General features: G+C 35.1%; 1 protein-coding gene across 1 annotated transcript in view; it reads left to right on the forward strand.

Annotated features, from left to right (window-relative positions):
• Window positions 1-18,304, forward strand: part of RNF19A (ring finger protein 19A, RBR E3 ubiquitin protein ligase) — a 32,015-nt gene that overhangs the window by 11,131 nt on the left and 2,580 nt on the right. Inside the window, exons 2-8 of the mRNA XM_077748196.1 lie at window positions 2,805-3,013; window positions 7,882-8,026; window positions 8,983-9,145; window positions 12,688-12,802; window positions 13,287-13,448; window positions 15,818-16,031; window positions 17,721-17,864. Coding sequence (XP_077604322.1) covers window positions 2,805-3,013; window positions 7,882-8,026; window positions 8,983-9,145; window positions 12,688-12,802; window positions 13,287-13,448; window positions 15,818-16,031; window positions 17,721-17,864 — 1,152 coding nt within the window. The remainder of the gene's footprint in view (window positions 1-2,804; window positions 3,014-7,881; window positions 8,027-8,982; window positions 9,146-12,687; window positions 12,803-13,286; window positions 13,449-15,817; window positions 16,032-17,720; window positions 17,865-18,304) is intronic.

Consider the following 18,304-nt stretch of genomic DNA (forward strand, 5'->3'; position numbering starts at 1 on the left):
AGCTAAAGCTGAATGTGATTTTGGCTAACTCCTGAGCCTAAGCCAAACTTCTTGGGTCCCTCTTTTATTTTTGGAAAAATTTAGTTGTAGGGAGATTATGTAACTTACATGGAACTATACAGATAATAAGGGGTGGAAGTGGAATTTGGACCAAGTACCTAAATTTTTCTTCTGCCTTTATAATTGTGACTGACCTTAAAAAAAAACCCAAAAACAATTGATCCCAGCATCATTGTCCCCTGCACTCACACAGATTCCCCTGTGTCCCTTTTCTTCCCTCCTTCCTTCAAGAAAAGTTAGGATAGAAAAGTTTTAGAGAGAAGGTAATTTCCTCTTCAGTGAAATTACTACTTTAAAGACTGCTTAGGATTAATTTGTACAAGAAAAAGTGTAGAGTCTTTGAGGACTTTTTTCTTTTTATTGCAAATGCAGTGAATAAGCCCTCAGGGAAATTAAACTTTGCTAAATTACCTGACACTGATATATAAATTGCCTTTAATCATGCTTGAACATATTTATGATAGACAGTGGTAATTGCAGAATCGGTCTATCAAAAATAAAATGAAATTTAAGTTTAAAGTTAAGATATAAGATACTAAGGGAGCAAAGGCTCCAAAGGTGGAGGAACTTCTTGGCTATTAAAGCTTTACAATTTTATCCATTGTTTTGAAATTTAATAAAAATCTCAGTGAAATTTAATAAAGAATTACTATTTAAATTTTATTACCAGTAACAAAAACCTGGAAACTCCCCTAAATTTCCAGGCAAACAGATATGTTTCCTATTTGCAAAGCTTCTTATATATAGATAAGACTTCTTTATATCTCTTTCAAAGGAAACCAGAACCCCCTAGACATTTTTTATTGTAAACTTTTATTGAGATAATTGTAGATTTGTGTGTAATTATAAGAAATAATAAATCCTGTGTGTCCTTCACAGTTTGTGCCAGAGGTACCATTTTACAAAGCTATAAAATCAACATCACAACCAGGATATTGGCATTGATATAATCTACCAATCTTATATAAATTTCCCCAGTTTTACTTACTGGTGTGTGTATGTATATTTAGTCATATACCATTTTATCACTGTACATTAGTGTGCTCACCGCCACGGTCAAGGTACTGAACTGTTCTGTCACAACAAAGACGCCTTCTGTTGTTGCTCTATAAATACATCTCACCTGTCTCATACCCTGTTGCCTCCTCTGCCACATCCCTGACCTGTGGGCACCTCTAGTCAGTTTTCCATGTCTAAAATTTTGTCATTTCAAAAATGTTTTATAAATGGAATCATACAGTGTATAATTTTGAGATTGACTATTTTTTTTTAAATGTTTTTATTTATTTCTAGGAGAGATAGAGAGAGACAGCGTGAGCAGGGGAGGGTCAGAGAGAGAGGGAGTCACAGACTGAAACAGGCTCCAGGCTCTGAGCTGGCAGTCAGCACAGAGCCCGACGCGGGGCGCGAACCCACAAACCGCGAGATCATGACCTAAGCAAAAGTCGGATGCTTAACCGACTAAGCCACCCAGGCGCCCCTGAGATTGACTATTTTCACTCAGCATAATTCCCCAGAGATTTATCAGAGTTGTTCAGTGTATCAGTAGTTCTTTTTGTTCTTGAGTAGTATTCCACGGTATATATGCACCCTGGTTTGTTTAACCACTGACCTGTTGAAGAATGACATCTAGACTGTTTCTGGGTTTTGGCTGTTACAAATAAAGCTGCTGTAGACATTTGTGTACTTGGTTGAACATAAGTTTTCACTTTTCTGGGATAAATGTCCAAGAGTGCCCAGAATTTATTTTAAGTAAGAAATTATTAAAGCGCCAAAAATATTAACTTAGAGAATAGATACTAGGGCTAGTCATGAATCTGCTACTCTCAGTCTTTCGTCTGAAGTGAAAAATAAATTTTCTGATTGAGAAATTCAAGTTTATGTACTTTTTGATAGGACATTGAAACCAAAGGGCACTTTTAGCATGTGTCTTAGAAACATTAATATGAGAATTTATGTGTAAATATAAGATAATCACAACATTTATGAATTGGCAGTTTGCCATTCACTTACAGGTATAGCTGATTCACAGTCGTTATATTTTAAATAGGTAATTTTATCTTTTTGATTTTCAAAGTAACAAGTCATAATAAATACCAGAAATGTATAGGGGCACCTGGGTGGCTCAGTTAAGTGTCCAATGTCGGCTCAGTTCATGATCTCACAACTCGTGAGTTTGAACCCCATGTGGATCTCTGTGCTGACAGCTCAGAGCCTGGGGCCTGCTTTGGAATCTGTGTCTGCCCCTCCCTCCCTCAAAATAAACATTGAAAAAATTTTTAAGTCAGAAATGTATAAATATATAAAGAAAAAATTAGAACTCTAATACCAGCAAAACTGCTATCAAGATTTTTGGTGTATTTCCTTCTAGTGTTTTCTGTTTGCTTATAATACTAATTTAATAGAGTTTTTATAAAGTTGAAATTAAGTTAACTATACAGTTTGCCATCTTCATTAATAATTGAACTTTAACTTGTGGGGATGAGCACTGGGTGTTATATGGAAACCAACTTGACAATAAACTATTAAAAAATAATTGAACTTTAAAATGTTCTGAGCCATTTATATGTCTTCATTTGTGAATTGTTCACTGTTTCCCCATTTTTACATTGATGAGATAGAGTTTATGACTATTTGGTCATGCATAAATAGAAAACCTTTTCAGGAAAAGCATTTAAGTTGGCTACTTGTTCTACCTAATATCTCTTCTTTTATGTCACATTTTAAATCATTCTTCTTTGAAGATACGCTGTGATAGCATTTGGATGTGCTAGCTGTCCAAAGTTAACTTGTGGGCGAGAAGGCTGTGGAACAGAGTTCTGCTATCACTGTAAACAGATTTGGCACCCCAATCAGACTTGTGATGCTGCTCGGCAAGAGAGAGCCCAGAGTTTACGCCTGAGAACTATACGCTCTTCATCCATCAGTTATAGTCAAGAATCTGGAGCAGCAGGTATTTACGTCCAACTTTTTCTAGTAAAATATTTGTCACATACAGATCACTATAGTTATAGCACTCAGTTCCTGTTATTACCTTTTCTCCCTTCGATTTTCGAAAGTGTTTTATATGTTGGCATTTCTGTCTCAGAAGCACTCATTCTTTACTGTGGAAGAAAATGGTATTGAGGTTGAAAAGACTTTATTGTAAAAAAAAAATGAGGTGCCGTGATGATTTATATAACTGATAGCTAAGGATGGTCTGAAACTGTTATTCATAAAGGTGTATTTTGCAAAGCCTAGCAGAGATTTTTACTACAATATTAATTTTGAATATATTACCTTTAGATTATTTCTAACTGTGTAAATATCACAAAGTTACAGATTAAAAATGGTATTTATTTTTTATTTTCATTTACATGTTTTATGAAATACTACATCTTTTATTTACAGGTGTCTCTTTTAATTTCATGATCAAGGGTTCAAATCCTACCTTAGGAAGAACACTAAAAACTTTATGCCTTTGGCTAAGAATTTAAAAATTACCTGGGGATATGTACATGAACAATGTATGCGTCTCCTAAATCTCAACAATTTTTAAAAATTCTTTTTTTTAATGTTTATTTTTGAGGGGGAGAGAGCATGAGTGGGGGAGGGGCAGAGAGAAAAGGGGAGACACAGACTCCAAAGCAGGCTCCAAACTCCGAGCTGTCATCAAAGAGCCTGACATGGGGGCTTGAACTCATGAACTGTGAGATCATGACCTGAGTCGAAGTCAGGTGCTTAACTGACTGAGCCACCCAAGTGCCTCTAAAAAAATTTTCTGAACCTTTAATGTTCTTTGGCTAAAAATTCAAAAAAACAGTGTTTCCATTTTATAGAATTTTTGTTTATTGGGATTTTTAGGAAAAATGCTCTTAGAAAAATATTTTTTTTAGAAAAATACTTTTCTCACTGATTATAAATTGGAGAAACTTGGAAAATACAGAAATTTGTCAAGAAAATAATTTACATTCCTACCAGCAGTGTATGTATTGTATCATATACTTTATGCTGTTAGGGAAAAGTCTTATTCAATAGTTAAAGTTTAATTTAAAATTAAACATTTAAAATGAAATAAACTTTAAATTCAGCATTTACTATATAATGTACACAGATTTTCATGCTTGTTTGCTGATTGACTTGTTTCTGTTTACGTTCCTGAAGATTTGGGGTGGAACTCAAAGGTATTAATAATAATTTGTAGTTATGGGTCCAGAAGCAATTCAGAGGGGACCTGATATACCTAAACTGTACCCCATAGAGTCAGCTGTAGCCATTGAATGGTCCACTTGGAAATGATATCGCTCTTCTCTAAATGTAGGGATGGGTGTTTATTGGTTACAGGACATACAACATACTGAGTAATGGGCTGGAACCTGGAATCAGACTGTCTGGATATGAATTGTAGCATCTCCACTAATTCTCTGTGCAACCCTGAGCAAGTTTTCTCAGCTATAAAATGAAGATACTAATAAAACTTATGTCTGTAATGTTGAAACATTTCCTGACACATAGTAGGGTCTCTGGCTGTTAGAGGTGAAGAAACTAGAGAAAATACACACCTGGTAGAGATTTGCATTTGTTACTAATTTTAAAATAAACATCATGATTTAGTCATCCAAATGAATGTTGATCTTACAGTATTCACCATGGGAGATTTTATGTTGTTTTTTTTTCAACAGTGCTACCCTGGAATGCCTTATTGGTCATAACCTTTAGATCCTGATACAGCCACTTAAATTGTCTTCTTAATGTCAATTTGATTTTTGGAAATGACCAAACGTTCCTTTGGAGCTAAGTTTAACAACTAGAATATCTTACCTAGTTGAATCACTGGTTTGGGGTGTATCCAAAGTAAGATGTGACAATCTGATCATGAGAGTGATTTTTTTTTTGAAGTTTGTTTATTTTGAGAGAGAGGGAGTGCAAGTGGGGGAAAGTCAGAGAGAGAGGAGAATCTCAAGCAGGCTGTGCACTGTCAGAGCAGAGCCTGATGTGGGTCTTGACTCATAAGGTGTGAGACACATGACCTGAGCTGAAATCAGGAGTTGGTCGTGTAACCCAGTGAGCCACCCACGTGCCCCCAGGAGTGATATTTTTTATATTAAGCAGCTTTGAAAGTAATTATGGAAGAAAAACTTCCCAAGTGATTTGTGCCAAATAGTAGCATTGTTGGAATAGCCTCCCAAGGTGATTATTTTTAAAACTTCTTTTGGAATTTTTCCATATTTGTTTAAAAATCTTATAATTCTGAAAATTTAAGGGACATGCGTTTTTACCTTCAGTGATCTAAAAAATCAAAACTCTCAGGACAAATATTTATGTGATAGTTTCTTTTGATGTAATCTATAAAAAAACTTTAACTTGGCTACTCATTGACTTGTGGGGGAAAAATGAGGAAAGGGAACTACCAATCTAAAATGGTTTTATTAATTCCCATTATTCCAGATATCTTGTTATCTTTTGTCTCCCATTATCATGATTCTTTGAAAAATTGGCTGCCCTTTTAATGATTGTTTGACATAATGATAATAATCAGTTGGCTGTTTCTGATGAGTCAGTTGAAGATAAATAAGAGTGCTGTATTATGATTATATTTGTCTTTAAACTGACAGTATTGTATCTACACGAGACTGTTTCTTCTAGCTACTAGGGAGTTTATGCACTTGGAGTTCACATTTTAAATAACTATTCTTCATTTTTATTACTATATTTTCCCTCTTTATTAAAAATGTATTTAGTTGGTTTTCCGCTCACCTATCTACTACTATTCCCTGTATTATTCCCTACTACCACTACCCCAAGAGATAACCACTGTTAACATTTTGTTGTAAGTCCTTACAGGTAATCTGGTGGGGCGTGGAAGCATTTTTAAACAAATTTTAAGAACTGTATAGTGTTTTGTAACCTGTTATTTTTTTCTTTATATGATAGTAGGTCAGCCCGTATTTTAACAGTAAATAGAAATATGATTTAAAAAAACACAAAACTTTCTCAAACTCACCTTAAATAAAAATAGGAAACTTTTAATATAAAGCAGCTGTGGATTAATTGATGCTTGGGGAATGAGGCATCAATTGACCATCTAATTAGTAAAACAACTCTATTCAGGATTTTTGCATTTTGAGAGTATTTTGAGAGAAATATATAATGTACACAGTGAATTTTTTTCCTATTTTTTTTTTTAAAGAAAAGAGATAAAGACAGGGGCGCCTGGGTGGCTCAATCGGTTGAGCGTCCGACTTCGGTCGGCTCAGGTCATGATCTCACAGTTCGTGGGTTCAAGCCCCAGGTCAGGCTCCGTGCTGACAGCTAGCTCAGAGCCTGGAGCCTGTTTCAGATTCTGTGTTTCCCTCTCTCTCTGACCCTCCCTGCTCATGTTCTCTCTCTCTCTCTCTCTCTCTCTCTCTTTCTGAGAAATAAATAAAAAACATAAAAAAAAAGACAAAGACAAAGCAACCTTTTGTAAATAAGTACACAGTGAAAACATGCAAATCTATAAGGAGACATCAAGTATACATTGCTTATGGTATTCTCTAACATGTAATCTTAGCATACTAAAAGGCTGTTTCATGTTTTAGAACTATAAGAAATGAATGACGATGTCCCCTTTCATTTTGTTCTAAAGATTGCATGTATCAGAGCCAAAGTTGAGTCTCTTTACTCCCAACTCTAATTAAGATATTTACTACTTGAGTGTACTCTGGAATGAGGAAGTTTATCAATTAGTATGCCACTTAAGCAGATAGTATTAGCATTTCTTTAATTTGATGTCCTAGCCATTATATCACCTATAAAAGCTAGCTTTTTAAAATTCACACTCCAGTGTTAAAAGTATTTTAATACAGACTTTATGTCCTTTGAATAATTTAAATCATGACTTAGGGATATTTTTAATTTTTATATTCTTGGTCTGGCTACATAGATTTAACAGTTCACTCAAAATTGTTTGAATTGTTAAAATACTGATTGTGAGCATTGACCAGTTCTTAAGCTAAAAATCAGTTTTGGCCCTAAAAGAAGCACTAAGGAAACCTGAATTTACTGATAAAGCACAAGTAAAATCTGACTGTAAAACTTTTAGAAAGGAAAATAGAATATAGTATCATACTTATGTAAAAAATGGAACAAATACTTGAATTCAGTGGCTAGTACTATGCATATCTTTTCTTAACTGTATAGTTAGAAAATATAGCCAGCTACTAATAATAGTAAAATAACTTACTGGTTACTATTAAATAGATGCCAAAGTTCAAAAGAGTTGTATATTTGAGATAACTTGTATTTTATGTAAGTGATTCCAAAAGTTATGTACCATTGGATTTTAACTTGGTACCTGTGTGCATTGTAACCATATTACTGTACAAGAAGTGTACAGCCACAGCATTTGAATAAATGAATAAAAAAAGACAAAGATAACTATTCTGTAGTATAAAGAATGTCTACATTTTAATAAAGTAGAGATGGTTAGAAAAGTTCTAGAATATGAAGTGCCACTTAGAGAAGACAGCTATGAGGTAGGAACAAAGACAAAGTAGGTAGTTTGAAGTTTGCCTAGGGCTGTCCTTGGTTCTTCTCTCTCTTTTTATTATTTTGTTACTCTTTGTTCTCATCGTTCTACTGTGTTGAAAATGTGTACAATTTGAAAATTTAATATAAAATGTTCCTTTTCTCAGAAAAGAAGAAAAAATACTCTATATACTAAAAAAAGCAGGTTAAAGCTATCAGTTAGCAATCTTACACATGTTAAGACTTTTAGGCATTGCTACAATTGATTATCTACTAGAAATTGTCTTTAGACCAGTTTTATGTACTAAACAGTTCTCTCTATTTTCCTGACAGCTGATGATATAAAGCCATGTCCACGATGTGCTGCTTATATAATAAAGATGAATGATGGGAGCTGTAATCACATGACATGTGCTGTCTGTGGTTGTGAATTTTGTTGGTTGTGTATGAAAGAAATCTCAGATTTACATTATCTAAGGTAAGTTTATAGAAGGAGCTATTTAGTCTATGGCCATACCACCGTGAATGCGTCCAGTCTTGTCTGATACTGGAAGCTAAGCAGTATCAGGCCTGGTTAGTACTTGGGTGGAAAGGGAAAAGGAGCTATTGATATCTAAATATAATTTTATATTGTAAGATAATTTGCAACTGTATTATCCTAAGCATTTTTAAACTTGGTATTTATAAGATTCTTAGAAGGATGTGTTTTATTCCAATTACATAAATTTAAAAGGAACCAAATTATTATGTTAGTCACTTGGGATTAATTAGTCAAAATAGGAAACATAGATTTCTTCTTTTTTTGCTTTCGTTTCATTTTTTTAAACTAGAAAGCTAGTATTTAATATCCCGATGTAATTATGCTAGGTCATAAATCCATTTAATTTTCTCATATATAAGTTTCCTCATTCTACAAAGTGAATTTAATAAAATCAGATAATTGTACACCTAGAGCAGGGATAGAAATAAGCATGTTTTGTATTAATTTACTCTTCAAAAACTAAACTAACATTTTCAGGCTAATGGAGGACTAGGGGTAAATATTTAACCTGAGATCTAGTTATCAGCATCCTTTAAAAAAATTTTTTTTAAATGTTTACTTAGTTTTGAGAGAGTGAGCGAGCAGGGGAGGGGCAGAGAGAGGGAGACCAGGCTCTGAGCTGTCAGCACAGAACCGTCAGGTCATGACCTGAGCTGAAGTCTGACACTTACTTAACCGACTGAGCTACCCAGGTGCCCCTGTCAGTATCCTTTTAAAATAATTTATGGTGCTTCTTAGACTGATTTTTTTGTTTTTAATGAACCCAGAATTCAAAGAAAGGGAAAAACACCCTAAGTCCTAAGTATGAGAATTCTTCTTTTAGAGTATTTCTTTAATGTACTATAGTCTTTGTTATGTTTTACAGCAGTTACAGTTATAATTTTTTCCATTAGTCCATCAGGTTGTACTTTTTGGGGGAAGAAACCCTGGAGCCGAAAGAAGAAGATATTGTGGCAGCTGGGAACACTTGTTGGTGCTCCTGTAGGAATTGCTTTAATAGCTGGCATTGCTATCCCTGCTATGATTATTGGCATTCCTGTGTATGTGGGCCGTAAGGTAAAATACTTAATTCCTTATTAGCTTATTATCTTATTGTAAATCTTTAGGTTTAAGGTTGATGACTTTTGTTTTGCTTTTTATTTGTTTTGAAAGATAATTTTTAGTATATTCAGTATAAAACTATTTTATTTTTTCATAAAATAATACATTTTCAGCATTTGGCAAACTCATACAAATGCATAGAAAGTAGACTTGCTTTGGGACATCTGGATGGCTCAGTCAGTTGGATGTCTAACTCAGCTCAGGTCATGAACTTGGAGTTCATGAGTTCGAGCCCCATGTCAGGCTCTGTGCTGACAGCTCAGAGCCTAGAGCTTGCTTTGGATTCTGTGTCACTCTCTCTGTCTATTCCTCCCGTGTTGGCACTCTGTCTCTGTCTCTCTCAAAAATAAAGATTAAAAAAAAATTTTTTTAAGTAGACTTGCTTTAAAATTACCTGAATCTGAAAACTTAATAGCTAAATAACACATGCCCTCCAGGCAAAGAATAATTAGCCAGTTCCTGAATTATTTTGAACTTAGTTCTAAGCTTTTATTTTCTTAGATTACTGCTATTACTAACTATGCTGTTTTGTAGATTATAACAATCTTGTGAAAGTCCAAACAGCAATAATTACCACTGTCCTGTGAGTGATGAATTATATTTCTTTAGCTAAGCAATAATTCTTTTTATGAAAGGTTAAAGGAATAATTTGTGAAGTGGCTAAGAAGTCTGCTGCTGTCTACATTAATAGAATCTCAGAATTGAGAAGTAACTATAGAAGTTATCTAATTGCAGCTGTGTACTGAAGCAGAATAAAACATAGGAATATAAAAAAAAAGAAAAAAATCTGTTGAGCCCTTACTGTGTGGTGGGTGTTTTATGTACTTTGACTCATTTTACACTCATAGGAATTTATGTGTTAGAATATTGAGGTTTAGGAAAGTTTATTTTAAGTTACACAAAAAGAAGCAGAGGTAGGATGTAAGCCCAGATACACACATTCTTTATGTAAGATCCCTGAGAAATTTCTCTAGCCATTTGGGCACTTCAATGATGGGGAAAACACCAACTCCTGAAGGAGCCTGTTCTGATGCCAGGTATCTGTAATTGTTAACGTTGAGGCAGAATCTGTTTTCCTTTAAATTGTTTCATTAAATTCTAGTTACAACTTTTGGGACCAAACTCAAGACAAGGCTGATCCTCTTCCATATAACAGCCACATTTTTAAATATTCAAAGTATATTACTTTTATAATCCAAAAAATAACGTAACATACTATTTTTTTAATTAGATTTGGGTCCAAGGATAACCATAGATACTTATGAGCCAAATGTTTATTTTGAAAGGTTTTAAGTAATGAAGCTTGTGTAAAGTCCCAAACATAGTAGCTGATAATAATTTTTCATGTAATTATCCAAAGCAAGGCTTTGCTAAAAACAAAACTGTTTATTCGAATACTTAGAAATAGAAGTCGAAGGTAAATAGAGACTGTTGTATTGTGCACACTTACAAATAATTTATAGAGGAGAGATTATTTACCTCATTGTTCAAGTCTTAGGTGCAGTTACCAGTCTCCTTTTTTCAAACATCTACCCAAAGGGTTGCAAGTTGATGAATTAGTTTTCCATTGAAACAATGTTCTCTGTGGTATTTGGGGATACAAACCAGCCCAGGAAAACCTATTAAGTTGATAAAGTACCTAAAAGCTTAGTCTTTATTTGCAATAACAGAAAATGTTGCACAAAATAGTAAAATAGAAAAAATTAAGTTGAAGCAGAAGTAGCATGATATGATCACTATAATTAAACATTGGTACTTAAGGATGCAAAGTTTTCTGAAAGATTCCTGTCTACTCTCTCAATTTTTGGTTTTGACTTTATTCTGCTTTAGTGCTGTTTTTCAGGAATGGTAGTTGGGAGAGGAGCAAGAAATAGCTGCAGTACTGAAGGATAATGAAAGATACCTTAGGAAAGTCTGCCATCTCTACCTGAATGGACTGTTGAGTGAATTATAGAGGCCCAGTCCCTAAGAATATATAGTCAATGCTGGGAAACAAGATTCTGACTAGGAAATAGGAATATTTCTTGTCCCATGCATGCCTCTCCCATCTCCCCACCCCAGCTTTCTCACTGTTTAATATAGCCCACAAGACTCATTGTACTTGCTAGCCTTCAAAATAACCATATAATAATAGATTATTGTATTAAACCTCACTTGTAATATTATTCATAACTATCTTATTTTAGAGGCTACTTGTACACTTTTGAGGGCTGTCTTGAATCTCTCTTGAAACAGGAGAAATCTACTTACTAACTTTAGCCCTTGCAAATCATGCGACCAAAGAAACTGAGCTGGTTTTTTTTGTTTTTTGTTTTTTTAACATTTGTTTGTTTATGAGAGACACACACACAGAGCATGAGCAGGGGAGGGGCAGAGAGAGAGAGAGAGGGAGACAGAGAATCTGAAGCAGGCTCCAGACTCTGAGCTGTCAGCACAGAGCCTGATGTGGGGCTTGAACTCACAAACCATGAGATCATAACCTGATCTGAAGTCAGACGCATAACCAACTGAGCCACCCACGCTGTCCCAGATACTGAACTGTTTCTTGAAGTTCATGTATCTCACAAGCCACTTTCAATGTGATATTAAATTCTGTTTTTTACTACTTACATTGTACAAAGATGCTAAGTAGATCTAAGTTCTGTCACCTGGCAGCAGCATTCTCTTTTTTTCCGCCTCTTTCAACTTTTTACTTTGAGCTATAATTGGGACCCTAGGATTCTGAGTCATTTGATAATATTTTTCTTCATAAAAAGGGATCCAAATGACTTATTTAGTGATGTTTGCTTATTAGGACTGGTTGGTAAAGGTCAATTTAAAAAAATGGGGTGGGGGAGATCTCTGGATGGCTCAGTTGGTTAAGCGTCTGACTTCGGCTCGGGTCATGATCTCATAGTTCACGGGTTTGTGCCCTGCATCAGGCTCTGTGCTGACACCTCAGAGCCTGGAGCCTGCTTTGGATTCTGTGTCTATCTCTGTGTCCCTCTTCCATTCATACTCTCTCTCAAAATAAAATTTTTTTTTTTTAAAAAAAAACTGTGGAAATCTCTCCTAGAAGCCAACTTTTACCATTTAGGGATGTTTATTTAGAAAGAAACCTGTGGAATTCTAAATTTCTTACGAGTAATCCCATTAGTCAAACATCCAATTCATAACTGTGTTGAAAGTCGTATTCTTAATTCCTTCTTTGCTCATAACGTGATTTTCACTTGAATAAGATTATACATTTGCTCAAGACTATTTAAAAGTAAACACAAAGTAAAATCTATTAAATCACTGCCTTTTGAAGCAAATTATTAATAAGGAGTAAATTGTGTGTAAAAATGTGGTTTAAGAACTTTAATTAAAACATCTATTTTGAATTAGGACACTTAAGTGAAATGAAACATAAAAGTAATCACTTTAAATTACTAGCAAATGTAAATCTATTTCATCTAAGTTAAATATGTAATGTGTTTTCTCTTTAAATCTTCACCCCATTTTTATTTTTATTCAAGATTCACAATCGATACGAAGGCAAAGACGTTTCAAAGCACAAACGGAATTTGGCCATAACAGGTGGTGTAACATTGTCTGTAATAGTATCTCCAGTTGTAGCTGCAGTAACTGTAGGTAAGAAAAATGCTTAAAAATACAATAACCTTGAATTTTAAGTTTTGTGGAAGGATTTTTTTTAAACAAAGCATTGTATTGTTGATGGTAATTACCTTTTTATTTATTTAAGGACAATTTAAACTGAGCCTACAGAAAACCTCTCATTGAGTAATTGTATTGGTTAAAAGTATTATAGACTCAAGAGGTAGCATTAGGATAACTGGTAAATTCTTAGTGGCTTATTCCCTCCCTCACCCCATACAGTTCATAGACGTAGCACTTAAAAAGGTTTACATCTTTTTTTCTCCTCCTGTGTGTCGCCTGAAAAGTTAGAAGCTTTGAATTTGTGTCCCCTTAACAGCTGGGTAAATCTACTTTGGGCAAGAGTTGGAGAGCAACAGCACTTTTCTTATGTATGCTTTCTCTTGAAAAGGCTTTCTAAAAACTCACGTTTCTACAATTTATTTTTTGCCTTCTAATGACTAATTTAATTCCTCTTTAGGTATTGGTGTTCCTATTATGTTAGCCTACGTCTATGGTGTTGTTCCAATTTCTCTCTGTCGAAGTGGAGGTTGTGGAGTCTCAGCAGGCAATGGAAAAGGAGTCAGGATTGAATTTGATGATGAAAATGATATAAATGTTGGTGGAACTAACACAGCTGTAGGTAAGTCCTTTAAGCAAAGGAAGAAAATGTACTTATTAATAGTTTAAGTTGGAGGAATAGATAACATGCAAATTAGAATTTCCATTGCCTTCTTTTCACTAGGCCTAATAGCATTCATCCAGAAGTATATCACTGGAAGGAACTGCCTAGGAAAGGTGAATGGATGAAAGAGGGTGGAGGTTCTGGGTACCTGACCTACACTGGAAATGTGATGTCTTACAAGTTCTAGACTTTCAGCTTTAAATTTTGCCTAAAATATTACAAATCAATAAGAACAGTATATAAAGAGAAAGGTAGTTCATAAAAGAAGAAATACAGGTGGCCAGTGAATAGAGAATGTCTTCAACCCACTGTTATTCAAAGAAATATGAATCAACTAGAGACTGAAAAGTCCCTCATAGACTACCAGTAGGAGTAAATAAATCTTAAAAAAAATGTGCATGTTCTGTATTCCATCAATTCTTCTTATAGCAATTTGTCTTCAGGAAATAATCAGGCAGATGTGCAAAGATAATATGCACTTTCTTATCTCCCATTCCATCTTGAACTCACTCCAAACATAATTGGACCCTTCCATTCCAGAATTTTACCTCTACCACTCCACCAAAGCAGAATCATCAGTTATTTCCATAATACCCAGATATAATGGTCAGCTTTTGGTTTTCATCATAATATAACAGTATACCTGACATGGTAGACCATGCCCTCCTTGAAACATTTTCTTTACTTCTGGGAAACCTTTTCTCATCTTATCATATCTCCTGGCTACTCCTTCTCAATCTTCGTCTGTGCTCACTGTGTGTATAATTTCTCCTAATGTAGACTGACCACTCATAAATTTGTGCTTAGACTGGAACTCTACTCTGAACCTCACATTTGTATATCTAACCCTGCTCTTTACACTTGAATATCTAACAGGAATTTCAAGGTTAACTTGTCAGCAGCCAAACTCTTCACTCTAAAACTTGTTCTCTCAGTCCTCATCCTCACCTCATTAAGTAGTCTTTCCATTTTTGCTGTTGCTTGGGCCAAAAACCTTCGACTTTCCTTTTCTCTTCTTACCCTACAGCAAATCCGTCAGCAGATTCTGGTGTTTCCTTCAATATTTAGTTATAACCCAACCATTTCTTATCCTCTCCACCACTATTCCATTAGTCCAAGCTACTATCCTCTTTCTTGGTCTGTTGTAGTAGTTTCTTTGGCTGATCCATCAATCATCTCATCTTCCACTCACTATTCCACATCATAGCTATAGTGGTAACATCTGAAACCTAAATTAGATCGTACCTTTCTTATGCTCAGAACTCTCCTACTACTTCCAGCTGTACTGGAGGAAAAATCAACAATCCCTACTGTGGCCTATACAGCCCCATGTGATCTGTCCTGAGCTGCATCTCTGAACTCTCTCATCACTCTCCTATTTTATACCATCCCTCCTTCGTGTTTTTGAGGATGCCAAGTACACCTTTGCTTCTAGACTTTTAAACTTGCAATTCCCACTGCCTGGAAGAGTCTTCTCCCTTGGTATCAGATCTTATAATAGCTTATAGTTAGATCTGTAGAACATATCTAGAAATCAACTTCTGGTCCATTTTCTTGACCTGGAGAATAATAAGCATTTTAAATGAAACATTATCAGAAACTCACATATTTGCCTCCAAAGTCAGATAACTTTTTCAACTGTGAGATTTTTTATAGAATTCCTAAATCTTCTGGATTTTTAAAAAAGTGCTCTCACCAATTTTGTTGGGGGAGGATTTCAAGCCAATTTTAGCTTGAAGGTAAAAATTTCATTCTTTAAAAGGCACTTATCACAATTTCTAATAATTTTTTTGTTTACTTGGTTTCTTAAAAAGGGTTAAACGTGTCTTCTTTGTTATTGTATTTTAGTACCCAGAACATAGTACATGCTTGCTTTCACCATATTTATTTGTTTCCATTAGCATACAAAAATCCTAGTATTTTTGATCTTAAAAAAAAAAAAGAGAAAGCTAGTTTTCTCCTCTCCCATTTTTTTTCTTTCTTGAGTATAGTTGATACACAGCAATACATTAATTTCAAGTATACAACACAGTGATTCAACAAGTTTACTGTGCCCACCATAAGTGTAGCTACCATCTGTCTCCATACAATTTTATTATGGCAAAAAGTGGTGACAATTTAACACTGAGAGTCAGTCCCTAATCTAGTTTTAAACTCTCAGATACTTCCCTTTCCTTTACCTCATAGTTAGGTGTTCCTGACTCCAGATGTCTTTTCTATTCCTGTGTATGTTTTATAATAAAATGTCTTAACTGAAATCATGGAGGAATTTAAGAAGAGAAGTAATAATCACACTTATTTAATTTCTTTGAAATACTTGTATTTAGATACAACTTCAGTAGCAGAAGCAAGACACAACCCTAGCATAGGGGAGGGAAGTGTTGGTGGTCTGACTGGCAGTTTGAGTGCAAGTGGAAGCCACATGGATCGAATAGGAGCCATTCGAGACAACTTGAGTGAAACGGCCAGTACCATGGCCCTGGCTGGAGCCAGTATAACAGGGAGTCTGTCAGGAAGTGCCATGGTAAACTGTTTTAACAGGTAAGAAAATTGTGCTTTGTTTTCTGTTTGCCTTCTGTTAACTACCAATTATTCATGAAGTAAGAATTTTGAATGATTATGTCATTATGTGATCATTATGATTACATATAACCCTGCTGTGTCAGGGTTGAAAATGGTAATGTTAAAACTGAATTTTAGTGGTACACAGGAGATTTTTGCTTGTTTGAATTTTTTGTCATAATAGTGTATACCCGTGGTGTGGTAAAAGCTAAGTCTAAGGCATAGCATTCTGCCCATCTTTTCACTGCACTTGGCAGATCTGATGCTGTGAATCAGTGCTAGGGCTGCTTCAGTGGACACAGTAAAGGCAGTACTTAAGCCTGGACCTTACCTGTCGAGGCAGCAGCAGCTGGATGTTAGAAATGGTGACATTGGCTAAGGCCTGGAGGAGCAGGAGGAATCAGGGTATGTGTGAGTGTGTGAACCGAGGCCAGGATAGTCTCATCCACCTGAATCCTTTTGTGTATTTATGGTTTTTCATTCTCACCAAGTCTTTTACCAACATCCATACAGATAAATAGGAGAAATTTAAAGAGTCTTTATCCTCTTTTGTTTCTTCTCTAATTCACTGTTCTTTACTTCTGTTTATTAGCTTTTTTTGATGTAAGAAAGTATACATGAATTAAAAGATAAATTGGCCATATTTATCTTATTTTTAGTAGCTTGCTTTTGAACGCAAACTCTTTAGTTGTAGTAGTGTTTATTACTGTCTTTTAAAGAATCAGGTGTTAAATTTTATAGGATCTTCTTAAAAAAATTTTTAAAGCTTCTTTATTTTGTGAGAGAGAGAGTGAAAACTAGCAGAGAAGGGGCAGAGAGGGGGACACAGAGGATCCAAAGAGGGCCCCATGCTGACAGTAGAGAGCTCAATGTGAACTCACAAACCATGAGATCATGACCTGATCCGAAGTTGGGTGCTTAACCAACTGAACCTCCCAGGCACCCCAAGATCTTTTTTTTTTTTTCTTTTTTTAGTTTATTTATTTTGAAAGAGAGAGAGCTAGTGAGTGGGAGAGGGGCTTAGAGAGAATCCCAGGCAGGCTCTGCACCATTAGCACAGAGCCCGATGAGAGGCTGGAGCTCATGAATCGTGAGATCATGACTTGAGCCAAAATCAAGAGTCAATAGTTAACTGATTGAGCCACCTAGGCACCCCAAAAGACAAATTGGTCATATTTATCTTATTTTTAAGTAGCTTGCTTTTAAATACAAACTCTTTAAGTTATAGTGGTGTTTATTATTATATCTGAGGTCAGGTCAAATTTATAGGATCATTTTTAGTAAATAGATGCTCAGGATTTTTTGATTACTGATCTGTCAAGTAAAATGGTTTTTAGTGTGTTCAGATTTTGTTTCACACTCAAACATGGTAAGCATACTTAATTAAAATCCTTTATGTCCTTTTTGTGTTATTGTTAGTATCTTACTTGGCAGACAGGTAACTTTTCCTATTTTAAATAAAATAGCCAAATGGATGGCTGGTACTGTTCAATGTGCTCCAGTAGAATTTAAATAATCAAATAAAAGGAAACCAAAAAAAATGCTGGTAGTTGCTTCTAAAATAGTTTCTTATTACTAGGATTCTTAACTGAATTATTTGAAGATACATATTATAGTGGTCTAATATTATATGTAATTTCAGTTTTTATCTCCTCCCCGCTTTTTAAGGTTGGAAGTACAAGCAGATGTACAGAAAGAACGGTACAGTCTAAGTGGAGAATCTGGCACAGTCAGCTTGGGAACAGTTAGTGATAATGCCAGCACGAAGGCAATGGCAGGATCTATTCTGAATTCCTACATCCCATTGGACAAGTAAGGAAAGAATTGTTATAAAGTTAAAGGTTTTTTAAAAATTTTTTACTGTTTGTTTATTCTTGAGAGAAACAGAGCATAAGTGGGATGGGGCAGAGAGAGAGGGAAAAAGAGTCCAAAGCAAGCTCCAGGCTCTGAAGCTGTCAGCACAAAGCCCAATATGGGTCTCAAAGCTACGAACCTTGAGATCATGACCTGAGTCAAAGGCAGACACTCAACCAACTGAGCCACCCATGTGCCCCAAAAGTTAAAGTTTTTTAAAAATTAATTTTAAAAGAATTATTCCTGTCATTAGGCAAGACTATCATAAGTAATGGTTACCAACTATTGGGTTCTCTGGGAAAAGAAAAAGATGAGACGTCCAGAGTAGGCCAGATCTATAGAGACAGAAAGTATAAGGTGTGTGGGAGAGGGAAGACAGGCAATGGAAGTGGATACAG

This window comes from Crocuta crocuta, unplaced genomic scaffold (genome assembly GCF_008692635.1).
Source record: "Crocuta crocuta isolate KB4526 unplaced genomic scaffold, BGI_CrCroc_1.0 scaffold39, whole genome shotgun sequence".
Taxonomy (NCBI): Eukaryota; Metazoa; Chordata; class Mammalia; order Carnivora; family Hyaenidae; genus Crocuta; species Crocuta crocuta.